Source organism: Streptopelia decaocto, assembly GCF_964273445.1.
Source record: "Streptopelia decaocto genome assembly, chromosome: 13".
Lineage (NCBI taxonomy): Eukaryota > Metazoa > Chordata > Aves > Columbiformes > Columbidae > Streptopelia > Streptopelia decaocto.
In genome coordinates this window covers 3689165-3708147 of record NC_138668.1, presented here as the reverse complement: position 1 = coordinate 3708147, position 18983 = coordinate 3689165, and the positions used below count along the sequence as shown (strand labels likewise).

Below are 18983 nucleotides of genomic sequence, written 5' to 3'. Positions count from 1 at the left end.
GAACAGGTTTTGCATCCTGTCTTCTTTTCTGCTAGCAAGTTCAGGGGGGGTTGAGTTACTTGCAATGACAGCACATGCAGTGCAACAACCTGCAGCACAGTGGGGAGGGCGAAGGAAAAAGCCTGGCATCAGGGGACCCAAAAATGGGTCCCAGCATGCAAGAGAACTACCACCGAGGCAGGATTTAGCGATCGCACCTCGTCGTGACAGGCTGGCACCTGCAGGAAACCGAGACTGAGCGCAAAGCCCGGCTTTGCAACGTGGAAATTCAGACGCTGTTCCAATAACGCTGTGGATGTTGGGTTTTAATGGCAATTAACAGCTGTTAAAAGGCGAAAGATCTATTCTAGTCATACCTAGAGCTTCTGGTGCCTTTCACAAAGAGATCTGAAAATACATTTGTGGGTTAATTTGAAGCCACAATAATGTCCCCTGGGGAGGTGGATGGGTTTACCTGGTTTTCGGGTGGGGAAGCCAGAGTGGGGCAGGGGACGAGCACTTAATGGTGGGATCCCTGCCTGGCTCTGGAAGAGGGATGGGACTGAGCCGGGGACCAGCGGCAACATCAAGGCCATTTTCACCGGCATTTTCCACATCTTTTATTTGGAGGGAGATTAACTCGGTGCAAACGCAGCTGCACTGGTGGATTTAACCTTGAGCAGGACCCTCGTGCTGGGGGGGGGCGCGTTAAGACATCGTCTTTCCCTGGGAGATGCTGCAAATCTGGATTTTCCAGTTCCTGGAGGGCTCTGCTTGTTTAAATTAGAAGCAGATAGGAGAGGTGAATTTTAAAAAGGACAGAGCAAAGGCACGCAAGTATGCAGTTAACTTCTAAACTTCTTTCTCTGGGTCTCCCGCTGAGTAAATGCTTTAGGAGCTTCAAACCGCAGCTTTTAATATCTCCTTAACATGCCCCGCGATTCCTTCCCCCCTGTCAAAACGGCGAGAGCAGCTGTGAATATTTTCCATTTTAAAATGTTTTGTATGCATACGAAAGTACCTGCAGCTCCTGTGGGCCAGGCTACAGAGAAACGCCGAATTCAGCCAAGGGTATCTATTTTATATCAAACCTCAAAATAGCACATGCTGCTGCCTCTTGTTCACTCGCGTCCTGCATCCAGGAGGGTATTTTTGATTTAACTGACAGATCAAGGGAAAAATCCCCAATTCACTCTGTTGATGTGGAAAATCTTGTCATTTGGAGCTCAGCATCCCTGTTTGGACATGGGAATGTTTTAAACTCAACAAATGCAGGACATGTAATACCGGGGTGCAACAGGGGGACTGTAGATTTGGGGAGGTTTCCCACGCACATTTCTCCACCAAACCACCTTTTTTTTTCCGCTGAAAGGTGCAACTGACGTTTCCGCACCTTACGACCAATTTAGCAGCTGGTCCGCAGCCGAAAAATGCGGGCAGTAATTACAGCTTTGGGATTCACGCTCCTCTCATACCTCTCAATGGTTGGGCATGTCAGCCTTCCTCCCCTGCCTAATTTTTTTTTCCTGATCTTGGATTAAAAAAGCTTATTATTGGGTAAAATAGGAAAAAACCCCTGCCCTGATGTATCAAAGATCCGGTCTGGCTGTGACAAAAGCCCCGTGAGAAGCACGGGGCACACAACACAGGGCAGGTCCTGACAGCGGGGGGGTCCCAGCTTGGGGTTTCAGGGGGGAGCAAGCGAGTGTGGGGGTGGCAGAGCAGGGAAGCAGAGAGGTTTTGTGCATACGCACAAGGGAAAAAATAACAGCAGGCTTTATTTGGACTTGAAAAGCAGACTGTGGTTTGGGAGACGTTTGGCTTTACAAACCCCAGAGCCGCGGGATGGGAGCTGCTGTTATTGGGGGGGGACACACACACACAGCACCCGTGTCTCAGTGTCCCCCCCAGCCCTTCTCCCACGCCGGTGGGGCAATGGGTCAGTGGAGCCGGGATGGTCCGAGCACGCTGCAGGTGTTGGGTACAGCCCCGGGGGGTGGGATTTTGGGGGCTCCCCCCCGCCCCATGCAAAGCGCACAGCCAGGCTGAGCGCAGCGTTTCTAATCAGCCAGGATTTATGGAGAAAAACAAAATCCCGAGCTGCTCTGGTCATTAATCAGGAATTCTTCACTCGGTTCCCAAGCTGTTTCCTGGGGATCTCCTCATCGGGACCCCCCACCCCAGCAGCTCTTTCCTTGCAGGCAAAGGGGGCTGGGGTCGGGGGGGTGGACCCCGGGCTTTTGAATTAACCAGCTCCCCCATCGATAAATAAATCCCCCAGGTTTCATGGGAATAAATCACAGCAGGGACCCCCCTTGCCTTCAAATCCCACCTCTGCCCCCAAAAGGTTTTATTTGGGGGGACGAGACCCCGCTGTCAGACTCGGTTCTGCTTTTAAGATATGGGGGGGTGGGATATGAAATCAGGGCAAAGCTTCACTGCCGCGTTGGGATCGTCGCCGTCCGCGTTTTAATGTGATTTATGCCTGATTTTCTAAATCCAGCCACTGACTGCACGCTTTAAATATAGCTCCAAAAACACCCTGAAAACGTGGAGTAAGCACATTAAAAATGCCGGGCGACAGGGATGAGCAGCCCCCCCACTGCTGGGGATGGAGATCCCTGCGGGGGGGGGGGGGGATATGGGGGGGTCCCCACAGTCCCCCCCCCACCCCAAAACCTCGGCAGCCCCCCAAAAGGGGAAGATGAATTTGGGGGGGGGGGGAATCTATTTGCTTTACATCCTGTGTCTCCAATTAGGTGTCCCCCCCCCATCCCGGTACCCCCCTCTCTCCTACCTGTATCCCCGGGGGGGGAAATGCCCGGTGTGGGGCTGGGGGCTGCGAGCTCCGCACGGCTCCACCGGGAGGGAAAAAAAAAGGTGGGTAAAGAAAATATAAACAAATTTGAAAAAGGAAAATGAGGGAAAAAGAAGAAAACGGGAGAAAAAGAGAGAAAATAAAGAAAAATAAAGGGAAAGGAAGAGAGAGGCAGACGGAGCGGGCGCGCAGGGCGGGCGGGGGGCGGCCCGGGGGCGGGCGGCACCGTGGGAACCTGCGGGGAGCCCGGGGCAGCGGCACCGGGAGGGGGGGGGACACACACGGCGGCTGCTCCTGGGACACCCCCCGCAATATTTTTTCAAATAAAAATCGGTATTTTAAATATTTTCGGTAAAGCTTCGCGGGGAAGATATAAGAGCGACCGCCACCCCCTAAATTCCCCGGGAGCTTCGCGGCTCCAGCCCGGTCCCCCCCCCTTCCCCCACTGCGGTGCGGCGAGGGGGGTCCCCCCGCTCGGGGAAAAGAAAAAGGGGGAGTGTATTAATATGGAAAATGGTGGGAAAATGGTGCCTGTCCCCAGGGCAGCCGCAGCACCGCGCCTCGGAGGGAAAAATTATAATAATAATAAAAATGTATATATAGAGAGAGATATATTGGGGGGCTTTTTTCTTGAGGAGGGGGGAGGCTCGGTGTTTTGCAGCAGCGCTGCCCCAGCCCGGAGCTGCTGTACAAGATGGCTCCCGGCCGGGGGAGGAGGAGGAGGAGGAGAAGGAGGAGGAGGAAGAAGGGCTGGAGCTGCAGGGGGGGGGGGGACAGGGAGCGAACCCCCCCCGCCACGCCCGAGGTTTTTTATTAGCATTTCCCTGATTTATGACATGCCAACCCCCCGGCCCGGGAACGGCGGCGGGGAGGTCCGGGCGTGAAGGCATTAAACATTTATAAAATATGCTTTTAAAGCCACATAAAAGCGATTAAGCCATTAATATCTCTCCCCCCCCCCGCCCCCCCCTTTTTTTTTTTTTTTGGTTTACTAAAGGAGACAGAAAAAACATAAAAAAACAACCTCCCCTTGGAAGCAGCGGGGTTTGAGCCCTCGCCGCTGACGCAGCCGGGTTTTGCTCTTAGATATAAATAAAAACACATACAAATACATAAATAAATAAATATATATATATATATATTCGCGTTGAACACAGCGCCTTTCGGACCGTGGGAGCTTTCCGAGGAACGCGGCGCCGCTTTTCTCAAAATGGTTAAAAATCAGCAGGAAAGTGGCGGATGGGGGGGGGATGGGGGGTGTATGTACGGGGGGGTCGGGACGTTTCCTCCCCCCCGCCCCGAGCTCCAGCCTCCCCTTTTGGGGCAGTTTCCCCCATTTTCTGGCCGCTGCCCCGGCGGGCGCCTCGAAACTCTCCTGCCCGGGGGGGGGGGGGGCAGCTTTATTATTACTTTTTAATTTATACTGGGATTAAATTAGATGTTCCCCTCCCCCTTTTTCTCGTTATAAAAGCCCTTTTTTTAATTAAATAAAGAAGTGGGGCGGTGAATTGGGGGGGGGGGGTGTGTCTCTGGCAGCCCGTGCTCCCCGCCCCCCCCCAAGAGGGCACTCGGCGCTGCGCAGGGTTGAGTGTAAAACTGAAAAATACATTTTAAAAAAGTAAAAGTTGTGCCGGACGGCGGGGAAGAAGCCAAGGGCGGGCGGGCAGCGCTGGAGGGGGAACCGCGTCCCCCCCCGCGGGCAGCGCGGGTGCGCCCGCCCGATTCTCGCGCCCAGCTGGAAAGAGAAAGAGAACACCGGAGTTCTGGTGAAATCACAAGGGGGTGTCTCCTCCCCCGGCCTTCCTTTTCACCCTATTTTTAAATTTTTTAGAGGGGCGGGACTCGCGGGCAGGGACAGGGACCCTCCCCCCGCTCCTCAAAGGCCGCTTTGTCCCCGGCGGGGCCGTGGGAGAGGGCCCGGCGGCGCTTCCCCCTCAGCGTTTCCCGGGGGGGCCGTCCCGTCCCTCAGCCTGCCCGGGGCGGGGGGGAGGATTTCACTCCCACAGATAATAAAGGGTAGGGGGTCGTGGGGCGGATTCCCCCCTCTCAGAGCGCGGGGGGGGGGGGACCCGCGGCCGCTTCCCCCCAGCGCATCCCGGCGCCGCGGCCGCTCAACCGCCGCCTGCTCCGAGCGGGAGAGCGGGCGGGGGGGCCTGGAAACGGCGGCGGGAGCGCCCACCGTGAGGGAGGGAGTGGAGCGGGGAGCCTGGAAACCGCCGCCTGTTTACCCCGCCGGTGAGTGGCAGGCCGGCTGACCAATGGGGCGGCACGGGCGAGCGGTGGGCCCGCCCCGGTCGCGCCGAGAACAATGCGTGTTTCATGGCCCCGGCGCCGCCGTTTTTTTTTTCCCCTCCCCCAGTTCTTTTTTTTTTTTTTTTTTCCTCCCGCTCGCGTTCCCTTTTTTTTATTTTTTAATTTTTTTCCCTTTTTTTTTTTTTTTTTTTAAGCGCCGCGGAGCCGCGCGCGGGGCCGGCCGGGGGGGTGGAGGCGGCGATGCTGCAGCTCGGCGGGGCCCCGCCGCTCCATGGCGCGGCCGCCTCGTCTCTCCCGCCTTACCCGTGAGGAGCGGAGCGGAACCGCGGAGCCGGGCGGCGGGCAGGGCGGCGAGCCGGCACCCCCCGCCCCAGCCCCGCACCGCCATGCCCCGCGACCCGGCGGCCTGACCGCGCCGAGGTAGGACCCGGCCCCTTCCCCCGGAGCGCCGGGGGCGTCGCGTCCCCAACTCGTCCCGCTCCGTGTGTCCCCCCCACCTCACCCCCCCCATCCCGGGGCGCTTTTTGCCCTTTTTAGCTGTTTTCCCCCCCTTTATTTTACTAGTTACGAGCCGCGATCCTGGCGCTCCCGCAGCCGCGGGGTGAGATTCTCCCCGCTCAGCCACGCAGGCGTTTAATTTAAATCTTAAACTTCACCTAAATAAATTAAAACAAAACCCCACCGCCTTTGCTTTTTAAAATTTTTTTTTTCCTATTATTTTACGCTTTTCCCCCTCCTTTTCGTTTCTTGTTAATCATCTCTTGGCCCGGCAGCACCCCCCTCCCCCGCGCTGGCAGCGGCCGCCGCGGAGCCGGGAAGGGCGGCGGGGCCGGGGCGGAGCGGAGCGGCGGCTCCCGGGGCTCCGGGAGCGCTGGAAGCGGGGGGGGGATCGGTGGGGGGAGAGAAAAAAACCCCCCTTATTCCCCGCAGTGTTTATTATTTCTCGCTATCCCGGTACAAACCCCGGCGGGCGGGGGCGATCGTTTCATCAGCCTGCAAGTACGAATATATTTATATCTATGTATTATTTTTTAACTCTGTCGGGAAATAATAAGACGCGTTTTGTTTTCCCGAGCGGGAGCGGCGCTGGGAAAAACGGGAGGAAAAAAAAACCCACCAAAGCCAGGCGGTGGTTTGGAGCCGTAGGAATGGGGGGAAAAAAGGCGAGAAACGGGGCTGGGGGAGCGATGCCGCCGCCGGAGTCCCGGTCCCGCCGGGCGCTGCCGCCCGCTCCGGGGCGGCTTTCGGCGGGGAGAAGCAGCTCCACAGAGAAAGAAAGAAAAAAATTAAAAAACAAGAAAAAAAAATAAAAAAAAGGAAAATAAAACCCATTTTTCCTTTTTTTTTTCTTTTTTTTAAATTTTTTTTTTTTTTCGTGTGTGTTTTCCTGCGTTCCGGGGAGAACTGCGGTGCCGCTTCCCCGCCGCGTCAGTCCCACCGGAGCCGGGTTTGCGGCTACTGCGGCGGCCCCTCTTTGGCTTTGGGGGTGACAAATTTAACACTATTTTAAAATATATATATATTTAAAAATACTCCTTTTTTTTTTCCCGCCCTTTGCGACAGATTTTCCTTGGATTATTTTTTTTTCTTTTCCCACCCCTCCCCTTCTCTCCCCCGCCCCGATCGGGTGGGTTTTTTGGGGGGTATTTATGTGTTTATTATTGGGGGGGTCGGCGCAGATTGTCTCACCGTACCCCTCCTCCCTTTTTCTTTCTTACAGGCAGCGCCGAGCCCGCCGCGCCGGGGCTGGTTCCCTGCACCGCGCCATGGGACGCTTGGACGCCTTATTTTTGAAAACCATCTGATTTTTTTGGGGGAGGAGGAGGAGGAAGGGGGGGTGGGGGGTGGGCGGGTGGGGGGGGGGGGAAGGCGGTGGCGGGCACCGACAGCGATCCGGGGAGATTCCTTGAAGCCGGCGAGTGGATGATGGATGGCCGAGATTTTGGGCCCCCCCGCTCGGTACACGGGCCCCCTCCGCTGCTCTCCGGGCTGGCCATGGAGAGTCACCGCTTGGGAGCCACCGGCCGCCTGGCCCCCGCCGCCGGGCCCATGGCCGCCGGGCTTCCCGCCGCCCTCCAGCCCGGCAAGTTCCTCGCATCGGGCATCAGCCTCCACTCCCACCCGGGTAAGGCTCCGTGGACCCCCCCCACCCCAAAACGGCGATCCCCCCTTCCTTCCCTTCCGCGGACCGCGGGGCCGGCAGCCAGCGGGGCTTTATGTGCAAATATATATATATATATATATATATATATGTACGCTTGGAGCTTTTTCGCGTGTTTTCCCCAAGGGTTTTCTGCCTATCGTGGCTTTGATTCGGGTCGGGGCGGGGAGGGAAAGTGGCGAAAAAATAGGGGAATGTGGAAAAAAATAGGGGATTAGAAAGAAGAAAATAGACAAATGGAGGAAAAAAAAAAGGAATGGAGAGATTTAAAAAAAAAAAAAAAAAAAAGGTGGAAAAAGCAAATAGGGGAATTGGGGGAAAAATCGGTTCTAGGTGATAAAAATTCTCCCCAGTGCGTGGTTTTGTTGGCACCGAGGAAAATCCCCGCCGAGGCGGCTGCGGGTGTTTGTGGAATGAATCCGGGAACCGATGCGGTTTTCGGGGAGCTGCGGGTCGGGGTGCGGAGGGGAAGGGGCTGCCCGGCTTTGAGCCAGGCAAAAAAAACATCCTCGGGCTGGAAAAAGGGGCAAAACGGGCCAATTTTGGGTATTTCCCTCGGCAGCGGGCGGTGCAGCCCCAGCCCAGTCCTGGGCAGCACGGCGGGTCTCGGTGGTTTTGTTGTTTTTCTTGGTTATTATTATTTTTTAAACCTGCAAACAAAACTTCCACGCAGGGGCTGCTCCCTCCTTGTATTTTTTTCCCCCTTCTCATCGTGCTCCATTCCCGGGCAACGCTACGGCTGCTTCTCCATTTAAAAACAAAAAAGGCAGACACAGAAACATAGGTGGCTTATTTATTTTTTTTTCCCACACTCAGTTTTTTATTTATTTGCTTAAATGACTTCATTTTGGGGGCAGAGATTTGTATTTTCCCCCCCTTTCCGAGGTCCTTTTCTCGGCGCCCGGCAGGGTGGGATAACGCGGGGTCCGGACCCTCCTGCCCGCTGTTCTGTGGATCTTGCCCTGGGAGGACACGAAGGATTTCTGACCGTTTGATTTCCCTCTCTCTGGCACTATTATTATTATTATTATTTTTCCTTCTTTTTTTCCCCTTTCTTTCCCCTGGGCGTGGAGAGGTGACTCGGAGTTTACTTTAGGCGTTGGGAGGGTGACAGGTTTTGCAATAATAAACCTGCTTTTCTCCCAGCCGCCCGGGATGAATGGCTTTGAAATTTGCAAACCTGATTGCCAACATCTGCAGAGAAGGAAGCAGCCCGAATCGAGGGGGGGAAAAAAAGCAAGATTTATTAGTTTTAGACTAGGTGGCAGTGCCAATTTCCCAGGTGCTAAGAGCAGAGGTGTAAACCGAACGGCTGTGAAGCCAAAGCACATGGGCAAACACCTTTTTTCCTTCCCTTTTGTCTTCCTTTTTTGTCCTGGGTATTTTTTCTCCCTCCTGCTGAAGCAGAATAGAATCTCTGCAAAAATTTGCCTGGACAATCTCAAGCCAAACCGAGTGTGGGTTGTTGTTTCTTTTTTGTTGTTATTTTTTTTTTAATTGGGTGATTTTTTTTTTTTGGTGTATGTGTGTGTGTGCTTTTTTCCCCTCCCAAAGTTTCCTTTTCTGGTGCTTCTGAAATCCAGGCGGCCCTGGAGGGAGGCGCCGAGCTCCGGACAAACGGACAAAGCTTCGCTCCGTCCCACTGCGCCGCGACCTTTGGGGCTGGGACCGAGCGTTGGGTTTGGGGCCCCTCGCAGAGGGAATGTGTTTTGCGATTTTTTCCAGTATTTTTTTAATATATTTTTTAATGCATTTTTAATTTTTATTCTCTTTTTTGTGAAGCCCGCGCCTCCCGGTGCCCTCGGCGCGATGATCTCTCGCAAAGCTCGCTCGGTGAGATTGCCGTTGGCGTGGCAATTCACGACCAGGCTAAACTACATTAAAAAGATACGTACAATTAACAATCGAAACTTCCATTACACCACAGCGGTGGGATAGGCAGGGATATTTTTCTTTTTATGGCTTTAACAGTATCGTTTGAAATGATGATTGCTTCCTGCTACGGGGGAGCCCTTTGTAGCTTTGCGTTTGCAGTGTTGATGTAGGTGTGTGGGGTGGATTTTTGTTGTTGTGTTTTGGTTTTTAGCTTGTTTTGTTTTTAGGAGGGGTGGGAAGCAAAGGCTTGTGCAAGGGGTTAAGAAAAGTGGGCAGGAGGCGAAGCCTTTAAATAGAGCCAGTTCAAACCGATCTTTAAATACCGCCAAGCTGAAGAAAGAGACTGTTGAATCTGTCCCAGCGTCTTCCTAAAATAAATACGCCCCTGTAAAAATAGCGCGCTTGGCCATATTTGAGAATCCAGTTATCGCCGGCACCGACTTCTTATTTTTCCCCGTACCCTCTGCTCGTTACGGCCGTCTGGGCTCTGCGCCGGCGCCAAAATATGGGCGCTTGGGCTGCGTCCAGTGACCCCCGGACCCTCGGCTCTTCCCTGGGGGGTTTCTGTTCCGTGGCGGCGTTTCGGCCGCTGCCGTGCGGGGAGGGGGACGGGGACAGAAGCCCCTTTGTTGGAAGCGCAGGGAGGGAGGAGTGAGCTGGAGCTGCTGTCCCCCCCTTGGGCATCGCTGTGTCCCCGTCCCCCAGGAGGCCGGGGGAAGCAGGGGGTGCTCCCCATGGGTCCTGCCGGGGGAGGACGGTGACTGTTCGCAATGGAATTTCATCCCTGGCTGCGGCTGAGCTTGCCGGGAAGATCTTGCATAAAATGAGGCTCAGTCGATGGAGTCGGGAGGCCGAGCCCGTTGAAGCGGTAGCTTGCTCTGCTCTGCAGCCCGCGCCTCAAAACATAGGGAGTTTATTGCTTTTGCTCCTTTCCTACCCCGCCGTTTTCGGGTCCAAGCGAGCATCCCGGTCTCGGCTCCGTTCCGCGGCGGGCGCGTTGTTCTTGGCGGCTGCTGTGTTTTGGGGGAGGTGGAAAAGGCTCCGTCGGATTCAATTGCTGAGGGCTGCTGGGGGACCGTGTCCCTGGCAGGCAGCGGGGCTGTCTGGGAGCAAAAAATAAGTTTAATAGTAATAATAATAATAAAAATCTGCTTTTTGCCATGTACTGAGATATCATTTATTGGGTGTATGGGGGAGCTACTGGAAACAGATCTGTGTTTGTACAAAAGGATGCTCGTTCTCTTCCATTAAAATACGCTTCAGAAACACTTCCCAGTGCGTGGGAAAAGGGGCATATCTGTATGAGCAGAGCTGACTTTGTCTTAAATCCAGCTCAGGAGCGGTGACTGAAAGGAAAGCAGTCAGGGGCGGAGGGGAGAGATTTTGGTTCGCCTGCTTTCATACTTCCACATTAGCATGTGCATTCAAATGCAGGGATTTAAGGTGGATTGGAAACCATCCCTGCTTCCAGCCCTGCTGTGCCCAGGGAGAAGTTTTTCCAGGCAGCTGGGCCAGGTAGGAGCGTAGGAAAAAAAACAAAAAGGAGAAAAAAAATCCTTCCCTCCAGGATAGCTTTGCTGTGCCAGCAAAATCCCACTGCAGCCATCCTTATAATGGCAAAATTGTGCTTCTGCTGAGCGGGCAGATTTTGCGGAGGAGGCCTTGCCGTCCGCGGTGCCAGCAGAAGCACAATTTGCTCATCTAAACTGCATCCGCGCTGAGATTGCGGATAGGAGACGCCGAGACAGCACCGATGTGGTGCCGGGCCGAGCTGCGCCCATCTCTTCCCCATAGCTGGGGAGGAGAGGGGGCGGGTTCCCGGACCAGCAATGGGATTTTGGCTGCGGTTCGATGTGGCTCTTTTTGGTCACGTTTTGATGCTGCAAGGAAAATACCATCGGTGTTTAATGGCCCTTGAAATCGCGGTTTCCCCCTCCCTGCCCGCCCAGGGGGTGGTGCGAGGGGCTGAGCGCGGGGGGCTGCGTGGGGCAGGGGCTTGGCAGGGAACACCGGGAGGAATGTGGACCGGCCGGAGACCTGCCTGGGGAGATGTTTCTCCTCCCTTTGGGGCCCTGGTGAAATTAGATGCTTTTAAATACGTGTTTTGAGGCGAAGCAGTGAGCGTGCTCGCCCCGGCAGGGCTGGGGAGGTGATGCTCGCGGGGATGTTGTGCTCGGACCCGTCGCGCTCTCCCGTTTATACCCGGCATCCTGGGGGGTGGAGGAAGCGTTTGGCCATTAAGTGATGCCCCTGCAGCTCCCTCGGGCCTGCGGCCAATTTGTAGGCTGCGAGCAAGGCAGGAACGGTCTCTTCTCTTCTGCACTGGGGATGAAATGAGGCAAAAAAAGGGGCTTCTGTGTTTCTGGGAGTCTCCCACCGTGCGCTCCTGAGGTGCTGGGGATGCGTTTCCCCGGTGTCATGGTGCTTCCCCCGAGAACCCAGTGGTTGAATGGGGTGTGGGGGGCATCGCCGTCCTTCAGGAGAGGTGGGAAGGACTGTCCAACCTGTCCTTTGCCCCTGTTGAAGTTCCCATTGCAAGTGGCTGGCGGTTGGGACACTGGGCTTGGACCATGGGTGAGAGCCGAGGCCAACATGGTGATACAGACTTGCTCGGAGGAGGTGTTAGGGTTTCAAATACCTTCCCCAGCTGAACAGGCACGAGCCTGGCTCTGCCTCTGATACACAGTGCTGGTAAAAATGTGCTTTTTTAGCCTGTTTTTAGCAACCTTTCTCCCACCCCGTGCAAACCGTGCCCCCCACCCAGCACCGAGCCTCCTCGGTGGGGTTGCACAACAACCTGTCCCAACCCCAACTGATGGTGTGCCAGTGAAAATTTGATCTGGAGGATGTGCCGGTGCTAGAAATCCTAGCTGGGGGTGGCATGGGACACCGGGCAGGTCCCCGGTGTTGGGGACAGGCTCCTGCTCTTTCCCAGCACAGCAGCTGTTGGAGAAATGGAAATTGCTGGGAATTAATCCCGCTGCCGACGTGGTTGGTAGAGCACGGCTTTCGTAAGGGAAATTTTAGATCTCCTTCCTAGGATAACCCAGGGTAAAGCTGAAATTAGTTTATAATTATATAGTAAATACCCCTTCCCTCCCCCCCCCCGCCCCAGTCTTGTCATTTCACCATCTTGTGATGAATATGGAAATGAACATTGTTAAGGGGAATTAACGTCGTTCCGGCAGCCTTCCAGGTGAGCGCCTTGCGGCGCGGCCGAGGCTGCGACCGGCGGGAGGGTGTCGGATCATCTCCTTCGGCTGGGGCGAGCGCCCGGCGAGTCGAAACAAGGCTCCGTGTGTTTTCAGCGTGTACTGAACTGGTTCAGTTAAAGCTTGGGGCGGGAGGCGGTGCGGGGAATCGGGGCCAGCCTGGCATGTGCTGACACGAAAGCTGCCGCGCCGGGACTGGGAGATGTTGGTCTGGGTTAGGTAACGCGATCCGGCGTCGCCTGCTCGAGGTGCCGAGGACAAGGACGTGCTTTGTTCTGCCTCGCTGCCGGAACGGAGAGCACGGTGGGCACCGAACTGACCCGAAAATGCAGGCAGGGTTGGGGAAAAAGGGGAGCAGAGGGCAGCCCCGAGCTCCCTGGCTGTGGGGCCGGAGAGAGGGAACATCGCTGCATCCAGCTCCTGAAGCCCCTCGCTGGCTTTTCCAGCTGGGGATGCTCTTTAAAAAGCAAAATCTGGGAGGGGAGTGCCCTCGGGGGGTGCTGCCTCTCCCTGGCCATGAGGATTTGGGGGTTTCCTCCTCCCCGTGTTTCCTCCCAGCCCCACATTTCTGTCTGGCTGCGCTCCGGGATGGCACAGCTGGATGTCCGTGGGCTGCGTGACGCACCCAGCGCCCGGGGAAAAACACCGCCTCTCCCTGCTATTTATTTGCTTTGCTTATCGGTCGCTTCTCTGCAGCTCTTTAACAAACCCTTTACACCCATCCCAGTTGGCTCTGGAGAGGACGGGGCGGCCGGGACCGTTTGGTGGCACCGCGGCGGTGTCGGTTGGGCTCTGTCCTTACGCCACCAGGATCAACTGCTGGTGCACAACATGCTCTGGTTTTCCTCTCCAGCTGTTGCCGCTGATGGTTATGGGAAGCGAAAGGGAGTTGAGAGTTTGGGTGTCTCTAAATCAGGAAGGCGATGGGCAGAAAGGAGGGGGAAAGGGAGGGCTCGGTATATCCGAGGCTGTTTTTCGTTTAAATCCAGCAAGACTCGAAGTCGTGGCACAAGGATTGAAAGTGACCTTGGGTATAAATTTTATCGCCAGTGTAGCAGTGGCCAAAGAGCCATTTTGAGGGAGCTGGATGCAGGCAAGCAAGCTGAACATGGTGGGTTCAGAGCAAGGGAAGGAGCAACATGCTATATTTGGGAGAAAACATGCTTTTTTAGGGGAATAATGGAGATTTTAAGGCACTCGGCACAGTCTCTGTGCGTCTGTATCCCCGGCAACTTCTGCAAAGGTTGCTCTTGTTTCTGCCGCCATCCATCTTACCGTGCGGCGTTACCGCGAGCAATGATCCCTTTTTATGCTTGGTGGTTAGATATATCGCCCCTGCTTCCCTTGCTGCCCCCGATCCCTTCTCAGCAGAATTCCCTGTGGCTTGAATACGCTTTTAATACATTTGGTTTAATTGCTTTTAATTTAAAAAAGATACAAATAATAATTGAAGTGGCCAGCGTGCTGGGGAGGAAGGGGTTTGAAGGGGTTCGGCTCTGGGCTGCTCGCAGGCAGCGTGTTGCGGTGTGCGAGGGAAATAGCCCCCGTGACACCGCTGTGTGGGGTGCGGAATTCTGGTGGCTTGTGTCCCCATCTGCTGGGTGGGGGGGCATCCCGTATGCCGTGTCATAGAGTCACAGAGGCATTTTGGTTGGATGAGAGCCTTAAGATCATCGAGTCCAACCATAACCTAAATCTAACACTAAACCGTGTCACACTCAAGCCCAGCGGATAATAAAGGTCTGGGCAGGCGAGGAAAGGGGGTGCAGGCAGGTTCCTGGGGTGCCGGCGCAATCCCGGGACATCTTCCCCCCCGGCGTGTGCAGCGTGCCGGGGTTTCCCCGTGCATTCCCCGTGCTGCAGCGGGACTTTCTCCCTAATGAGATTAGCGACACAAAGCAGCGATTCTTCTGCTGCTTTTAATGGGTGTTGGGGGTTTGTGTGGGATCGGAAATTCCTACTTTCATCAGATGAGACCTCTCTGTGACTATTTTGTGGACACGTTTTCTTTTCCTCAGCTTCAGGGCTGGCTGTTCATATCGGCACAAGCATTTTAAGCTTTTTCCCCCCTGCCCATCTCTGCCTTCCCTCCTTCCCAGCCCCAGCTGTGGTGAATTCTGTTTTCGTTCCTGCTTCAAATCTCACCTTCAACCCAAACTGCTTCCATCTTGTGGAGGACCCGAGAGCTCGGTGGCCGTCCCTGGCCAGGCCAAACGCAGTGGGAGGAAGGAGAAATGCAAAAGTCACTCTCAGATCATTCTTACAGGTGCTTCTTGGTCTCCCCAGCTGAGATGTACAGATTCATATGTGCGTGTACACATACATATAGAGGGCATCCATCTAGTGCTTCACCCTGTGGAGCGCTGGCTGTCCCTGCCTTGTGACATCGGGGCCAGGTTGGCAATTTGTCAGGAGCTCAAGGGCTGTGCTTCAATTTGAATACGGATTTGCATAATTCGTCGGGAATTAAACCGCACCGCCGTAATGTTTGCCTCTGTGTTTATCTCTGTTATCGGTGGTGGGGAGGTGTGTGGTGGTGGGTGTTTGCCAGCCGCAGAGACCCCTTCGCTTCACGGTTTGGTGCTTTTTCGGTGCAGAAAAGGTGGCGTGGGCTGATGTTCAGGAGGAGGAAGGAAAAAGGGCTGAATGTGGGGTCAAGGGAGAGAAGCTGAGCTTTTTGAGCCTGGTTTCCTAAGCAAAAGAGGCTTATAGGATTGTGGTCTGTCTGTGCATCTCGTTCTTCCACCCCCAGATGTCTGCAGCCCGTTGCTGAGTGTTTCCCGCGGTGGTTTCGGTCCCTGCAGATGCTGTTGAGGTCGGTGCTGGGGACCGGGAGGGGGATGTGTTGGCACACAGAGCAGGTCAGGCGGGCACCTCTGGTGTCACCGCACACTCGTCCTGTCCTGGCCAAGCGCGGGACGTGAAGCCGGAGCCAATGGGACTCAGTGATGCTCTCGCTCCAGCCCTCTGTATTTCTTGGAGCCCTCGTGCTGCCCAGATCCCCGTGTTGTGTGTTGCTTGCTGCTTGCTGAGCATCCCCGTGTTGGCATTGTGGCGTTCAGCTCTGATCAGGGTGCTGTACCTCTTTGTGTCTCAGTTTCCCCTTGCGGTGCCACCTCTGCAAGGTGTCCCAAGAGGCGCTGAATGACAACAGCTGCTTTGCAAACGAGGAGGTTTAAAATAAGCAGCGATGGAGCCTTCGCGTCCCAGGGCTTTGAGTCATCCTGGCTTGTGCCAACTGCGCCTGGCAGGGGCCTGGGAAGCAAAACAAACCCACGTCCAGCTGCTGCCTCCCCACCAGATGTTAGTGGTGGGGTGGTGGGATGGATTTTGGTGGTGGCCCTCCCAGCAAAGCAGCTTGAGCTGCTGTGGGGTGATGCCACCTCTCCGGTGGCCCTGATGAAACCTGTGGCTTGGGGCAGTCCCCAGCTTGGGGTCTTGGCAGTTGGGCCACCTGACTTCTGGAGGAAGGGGCGAGATGAGCAGCCGCAGGCTGGCAGAATGTGGGGTGTTGAGGCTCCTTCCAGCACCCCTGGGCTTGGTCCCTTTGGGTGCCCTTCGGTGTCCCATGGCAGCAGGTTCCATCCCAGTGCTCTGCAGAGCATCCCTGTGGCTGCAGAGCCGTGGCACGGTCCCCACTGCAGAGGTGACATGGTGGGGACCGTCCTGGCTGTGACTCTTCACTGTGCTGGACAGAGGGGGACAGGATGGGACAAACCCAGGGGTGATGCCATGGTGGCCCATGCAGCCACGGCCGGCCATGGGAAGCCGAGGCGATGCAGGTGACATGGTGACATTTACCTTTCCGTGGGTGCCCCAGCTGCGTCCGCGGGGCTGGCTGCTGCCCATCACACAGCGGTGTTTAATTTCTCAATGGGCCGGCAGGGAGATAATGCTGCACAGTCCCATTTAACCTGCTGGTGACCTGGTCTTAAGTCATTGTGGCTGAAAATAGAGCGTGTTCCCTCCAGGGCACGGCTGATGGCGCTGGGAAAGCTGGGCTCTCTCTTTGAAGGCTGATTTAATTGCTGCTGGCAGGAACTCGGTGCAGGCGATGTGGGGACCCGCACCATCCCGCAATAACCTTCCCTCGCCGAGCACCTGTAGCTCTCCTGGCTCGGGCAGAGAAGGGTAACGAGCTCCTTCCTAACGAAGGTATGGGGCATGTGTGGGTGTTGCTGGGTTAATTGCAGGGGTAGGGCTTGGGGAGCGGGGGCTTGTGTGTTTGCATCGTGTCTTCTGCACTGAGTTTGGGTGATTTAATTTTGGTTTTTAATGGGGTGGGTTAAATTTTTGTGCTCAGGAAGGAGGGGAATCACCTGCAAGGCAAGTGTGCACCCAGTGCCGGGAACAGAATCAGCTCGGGCCCCTGTGCCAGCCACCAGTGGCAGGAGGGTCTTCACCATCACGGAAGACGGTCCAGAGCAAAGACGTTTTATTAATGCTGTCTTAGAAAATCAGGAGACGAAGGCAAGACTATGATGTAGCAGCCAGGTTCTGTGTTCCTGGGGATTCTGTTAATCAGTTGAAGAGTTAAAATTATTTTCTAATTTCCCTACAACATCTTAGTAAATGTGGAGCTGAAGAGCCCACCAAGTTGCTCCTTGCTATTTGAGGAAAGCCGTGCAGCCGCATAGTGAGAGCCTGGAGGTTTTGGTGGACCCCCCCGTTGGGGTGTCAGGTTTAATTACGCCAGTGGAAAGGAGAGACGTCTGCCCTGGTGGGGATTTCAGGCTGGGGACACAGAGGAGAAGCTTCAGCTGTAGCAGCCGACAGTGACCCAGGAGCAGTGACACAGGTTTGGGTGTTTGTGCGTCAGGATTAACGTGGGACCAGGTTGGTGCTTCCCCAACCGTGTGTTTCAGGCTGTGCATCGTGTCATGGGTCCATGTGGGATGGTTTCCATCCTGGCCGCTCCAGCGGGACGAAAAGCCACTTTGCCAGAGGGATTCGTGTCCCCACCTGGGTGGCTTCTCGCTGCCCCCCATGAAGACACTGCCAGGAAGGTGGGTGACCTCGCAGGGGATCTTCAGGGCACCTCATCAGTGTCCTCCTCCTGCAGCCCCAAGCCCTGAAGGGCTGATGTACCTTGGATTGCGTTCACTTTGTTGCACGGTGCAAACTGAATCTGCAGGACACCGGGGCGCGAGCACCGATCCCTTGAGCCCTTGCAGCCGCTTCTTCCCGTTTTCTCCACCTCTGCCATCTCCAGGACGTTGGGGCTGTTCCAGCTCCCGGGTGAGGAGGAGGTGAGTGGTAGGGCCCAGCCTGATGATATTTATTTCCACAAAGACAGGGAACCCCCCCTCCTGCCTTGCCCTGTGCACACACCCTGCCCTTCGGTGCGCCCGGCAGCACGGTGATTCATCGCGGCAATAAAATCACGGCACGGGATAATGGCTGCGGGAGGGCTCCTCGGAAAGCCGGCGGGAGAGCGCGGTGTTCCTGTGCTGACGCAGCTGCAAGCAATAGTAAATATTGAGCAAGAGGCACTTAAAAATAAAGCGGCCTGGACACAGAGTCCCACGTGGAATAAAATAAAATTAAAAGAAACAATAGAGAGCTGTGCTGAGCTGGGGGTGGAACTCGCCTTGGCTTTTAAGGTGGTGATTTTTGCAGCTGAAGGGAAGCGGTGCAGTGGCGTTGGAGCCGGCAGAGGCCGGGAGCGCAGACCCCCCGCCGGAGGATGCTGCTTCTGAGCTCGCCGGGGCCCTTAGAAGATTAAACAGGGAGTTAGATTGATCTGGCTGCTGCGGATCCGGGGGATGAGATTGAACGCTTTCAGGGGATGTGGAGAATCGAGGCTGTAAATTAAGGCTTTGAAGCATCTGCCAGCCCTGTGGCACGGGGTGTAAATATGTCAGGGTTGGGTTTTGGGGTGCAGGGCGGTGGGTTGTGATGACAGCAGTGGCTTGGGGCTGCGGGGACAGGGACCGGCCACGACCGCAGCACCAGCACGTCTGATCCAGGGGCTTTGGTTTCATCCCGGCGTGTTCGGGGGCTCGAATCACTGCCGTCTCGTGCGTGGCACAGAGTCAAGGCAGCTCCAGTGCCTCGGGTGTCACTAGAGCCGCCCTGGCAGACAGGGGAGGAGGCGGCAAAGATTTATGCTGTCAGCACTCCTGGCCCTCAGCTGTTTGCAGCCATAAATGTGTGGATGAGGAGTAGCTGCGGCTGTGCCTCGTTGTGCTGCGTGTCCCCAGGTCGTGGGGCGGAGATGGAGACGTGTCTGCTGGAAGTGGGGGGCCCTAAAAGAGTGTCCCCTGGGAAGCTGCTGCTTCTGCAGGGAGGGCCGAGGGATGCAGCGGTGATGCTGAGCGGGGCAGGCGGTGCTGGGACGGCGGTGGGAGGCCTGGCAGCCGGCGGGTACTCGCTGTGCTTGGACTTCTCCCCGTTCTCCTCCCTCTCTGCCGGGGAAAGGGGACTCATGAGGTTGTAAGTGTTTATCCAGCCGTTTGCGGCATGGACTGGTGTCCCAGTTGGCTGCCTGCGAGGTGCTTGTGAGCCGGACTGGGGGAGAGGTGACTGTGCTCGCAGCCAAGGGCGGCTGCAGCTCCCGCTCCGTGCCAGACCCAGCTGCAGCGGGGCTGCGAATCTGCCTTAGGTGCCTGGAGTTGAAAACATCCCGTGGAAACAAACCCAAAGCCTCGCTGCTGTGTCTCCCAGGCCTTCAGGGCCTGGACCC

At 55.8% G+C, this 18983-nt stretch overlaps 1 protein-coding gene and 1 long non-coding RNA gene across 5 annotated transcripts in view; both read left to right on the top strand.

The window, feature by feature from the left end:
- Nucleotides 1–4748: 4748 nt before the first annotated feature.
- LOC309445757 lies at nt 4749–6869 on the top strand. The gene is made up of 3 exons (XR_014185333.1): nt 4749–5032; nt 5245–5470; nt 6771–6869. It is a non-coding gene; the product is annotated as an uncharacterized lncRNA (long non-coding RNA).
- A 51-nt stretch (nt 6870–6920) lies between these two features.
- Nucleotides 6921–18983, top strand: part of TNRC18 (trinucleotide repeat containing 18) — a 55633-nt gene continuing 43570 nt past the window's right edge. For all 4 annotated transcript variants that reach the window (XM_082064784.1, XM_082064783.1, XM_082064782.1 and 1 more), the window contains exon 1: nt 6921–7175. In XM_082064784.1, coding sequence (XP_081920910.1) covers nt 6974–7175 — 202 coding nt within the window. In that variant the 5' untranslated portion in view covers nt 6921–6973. The remainder of the gene's footprint in view (nt 7176–18983) is intronic.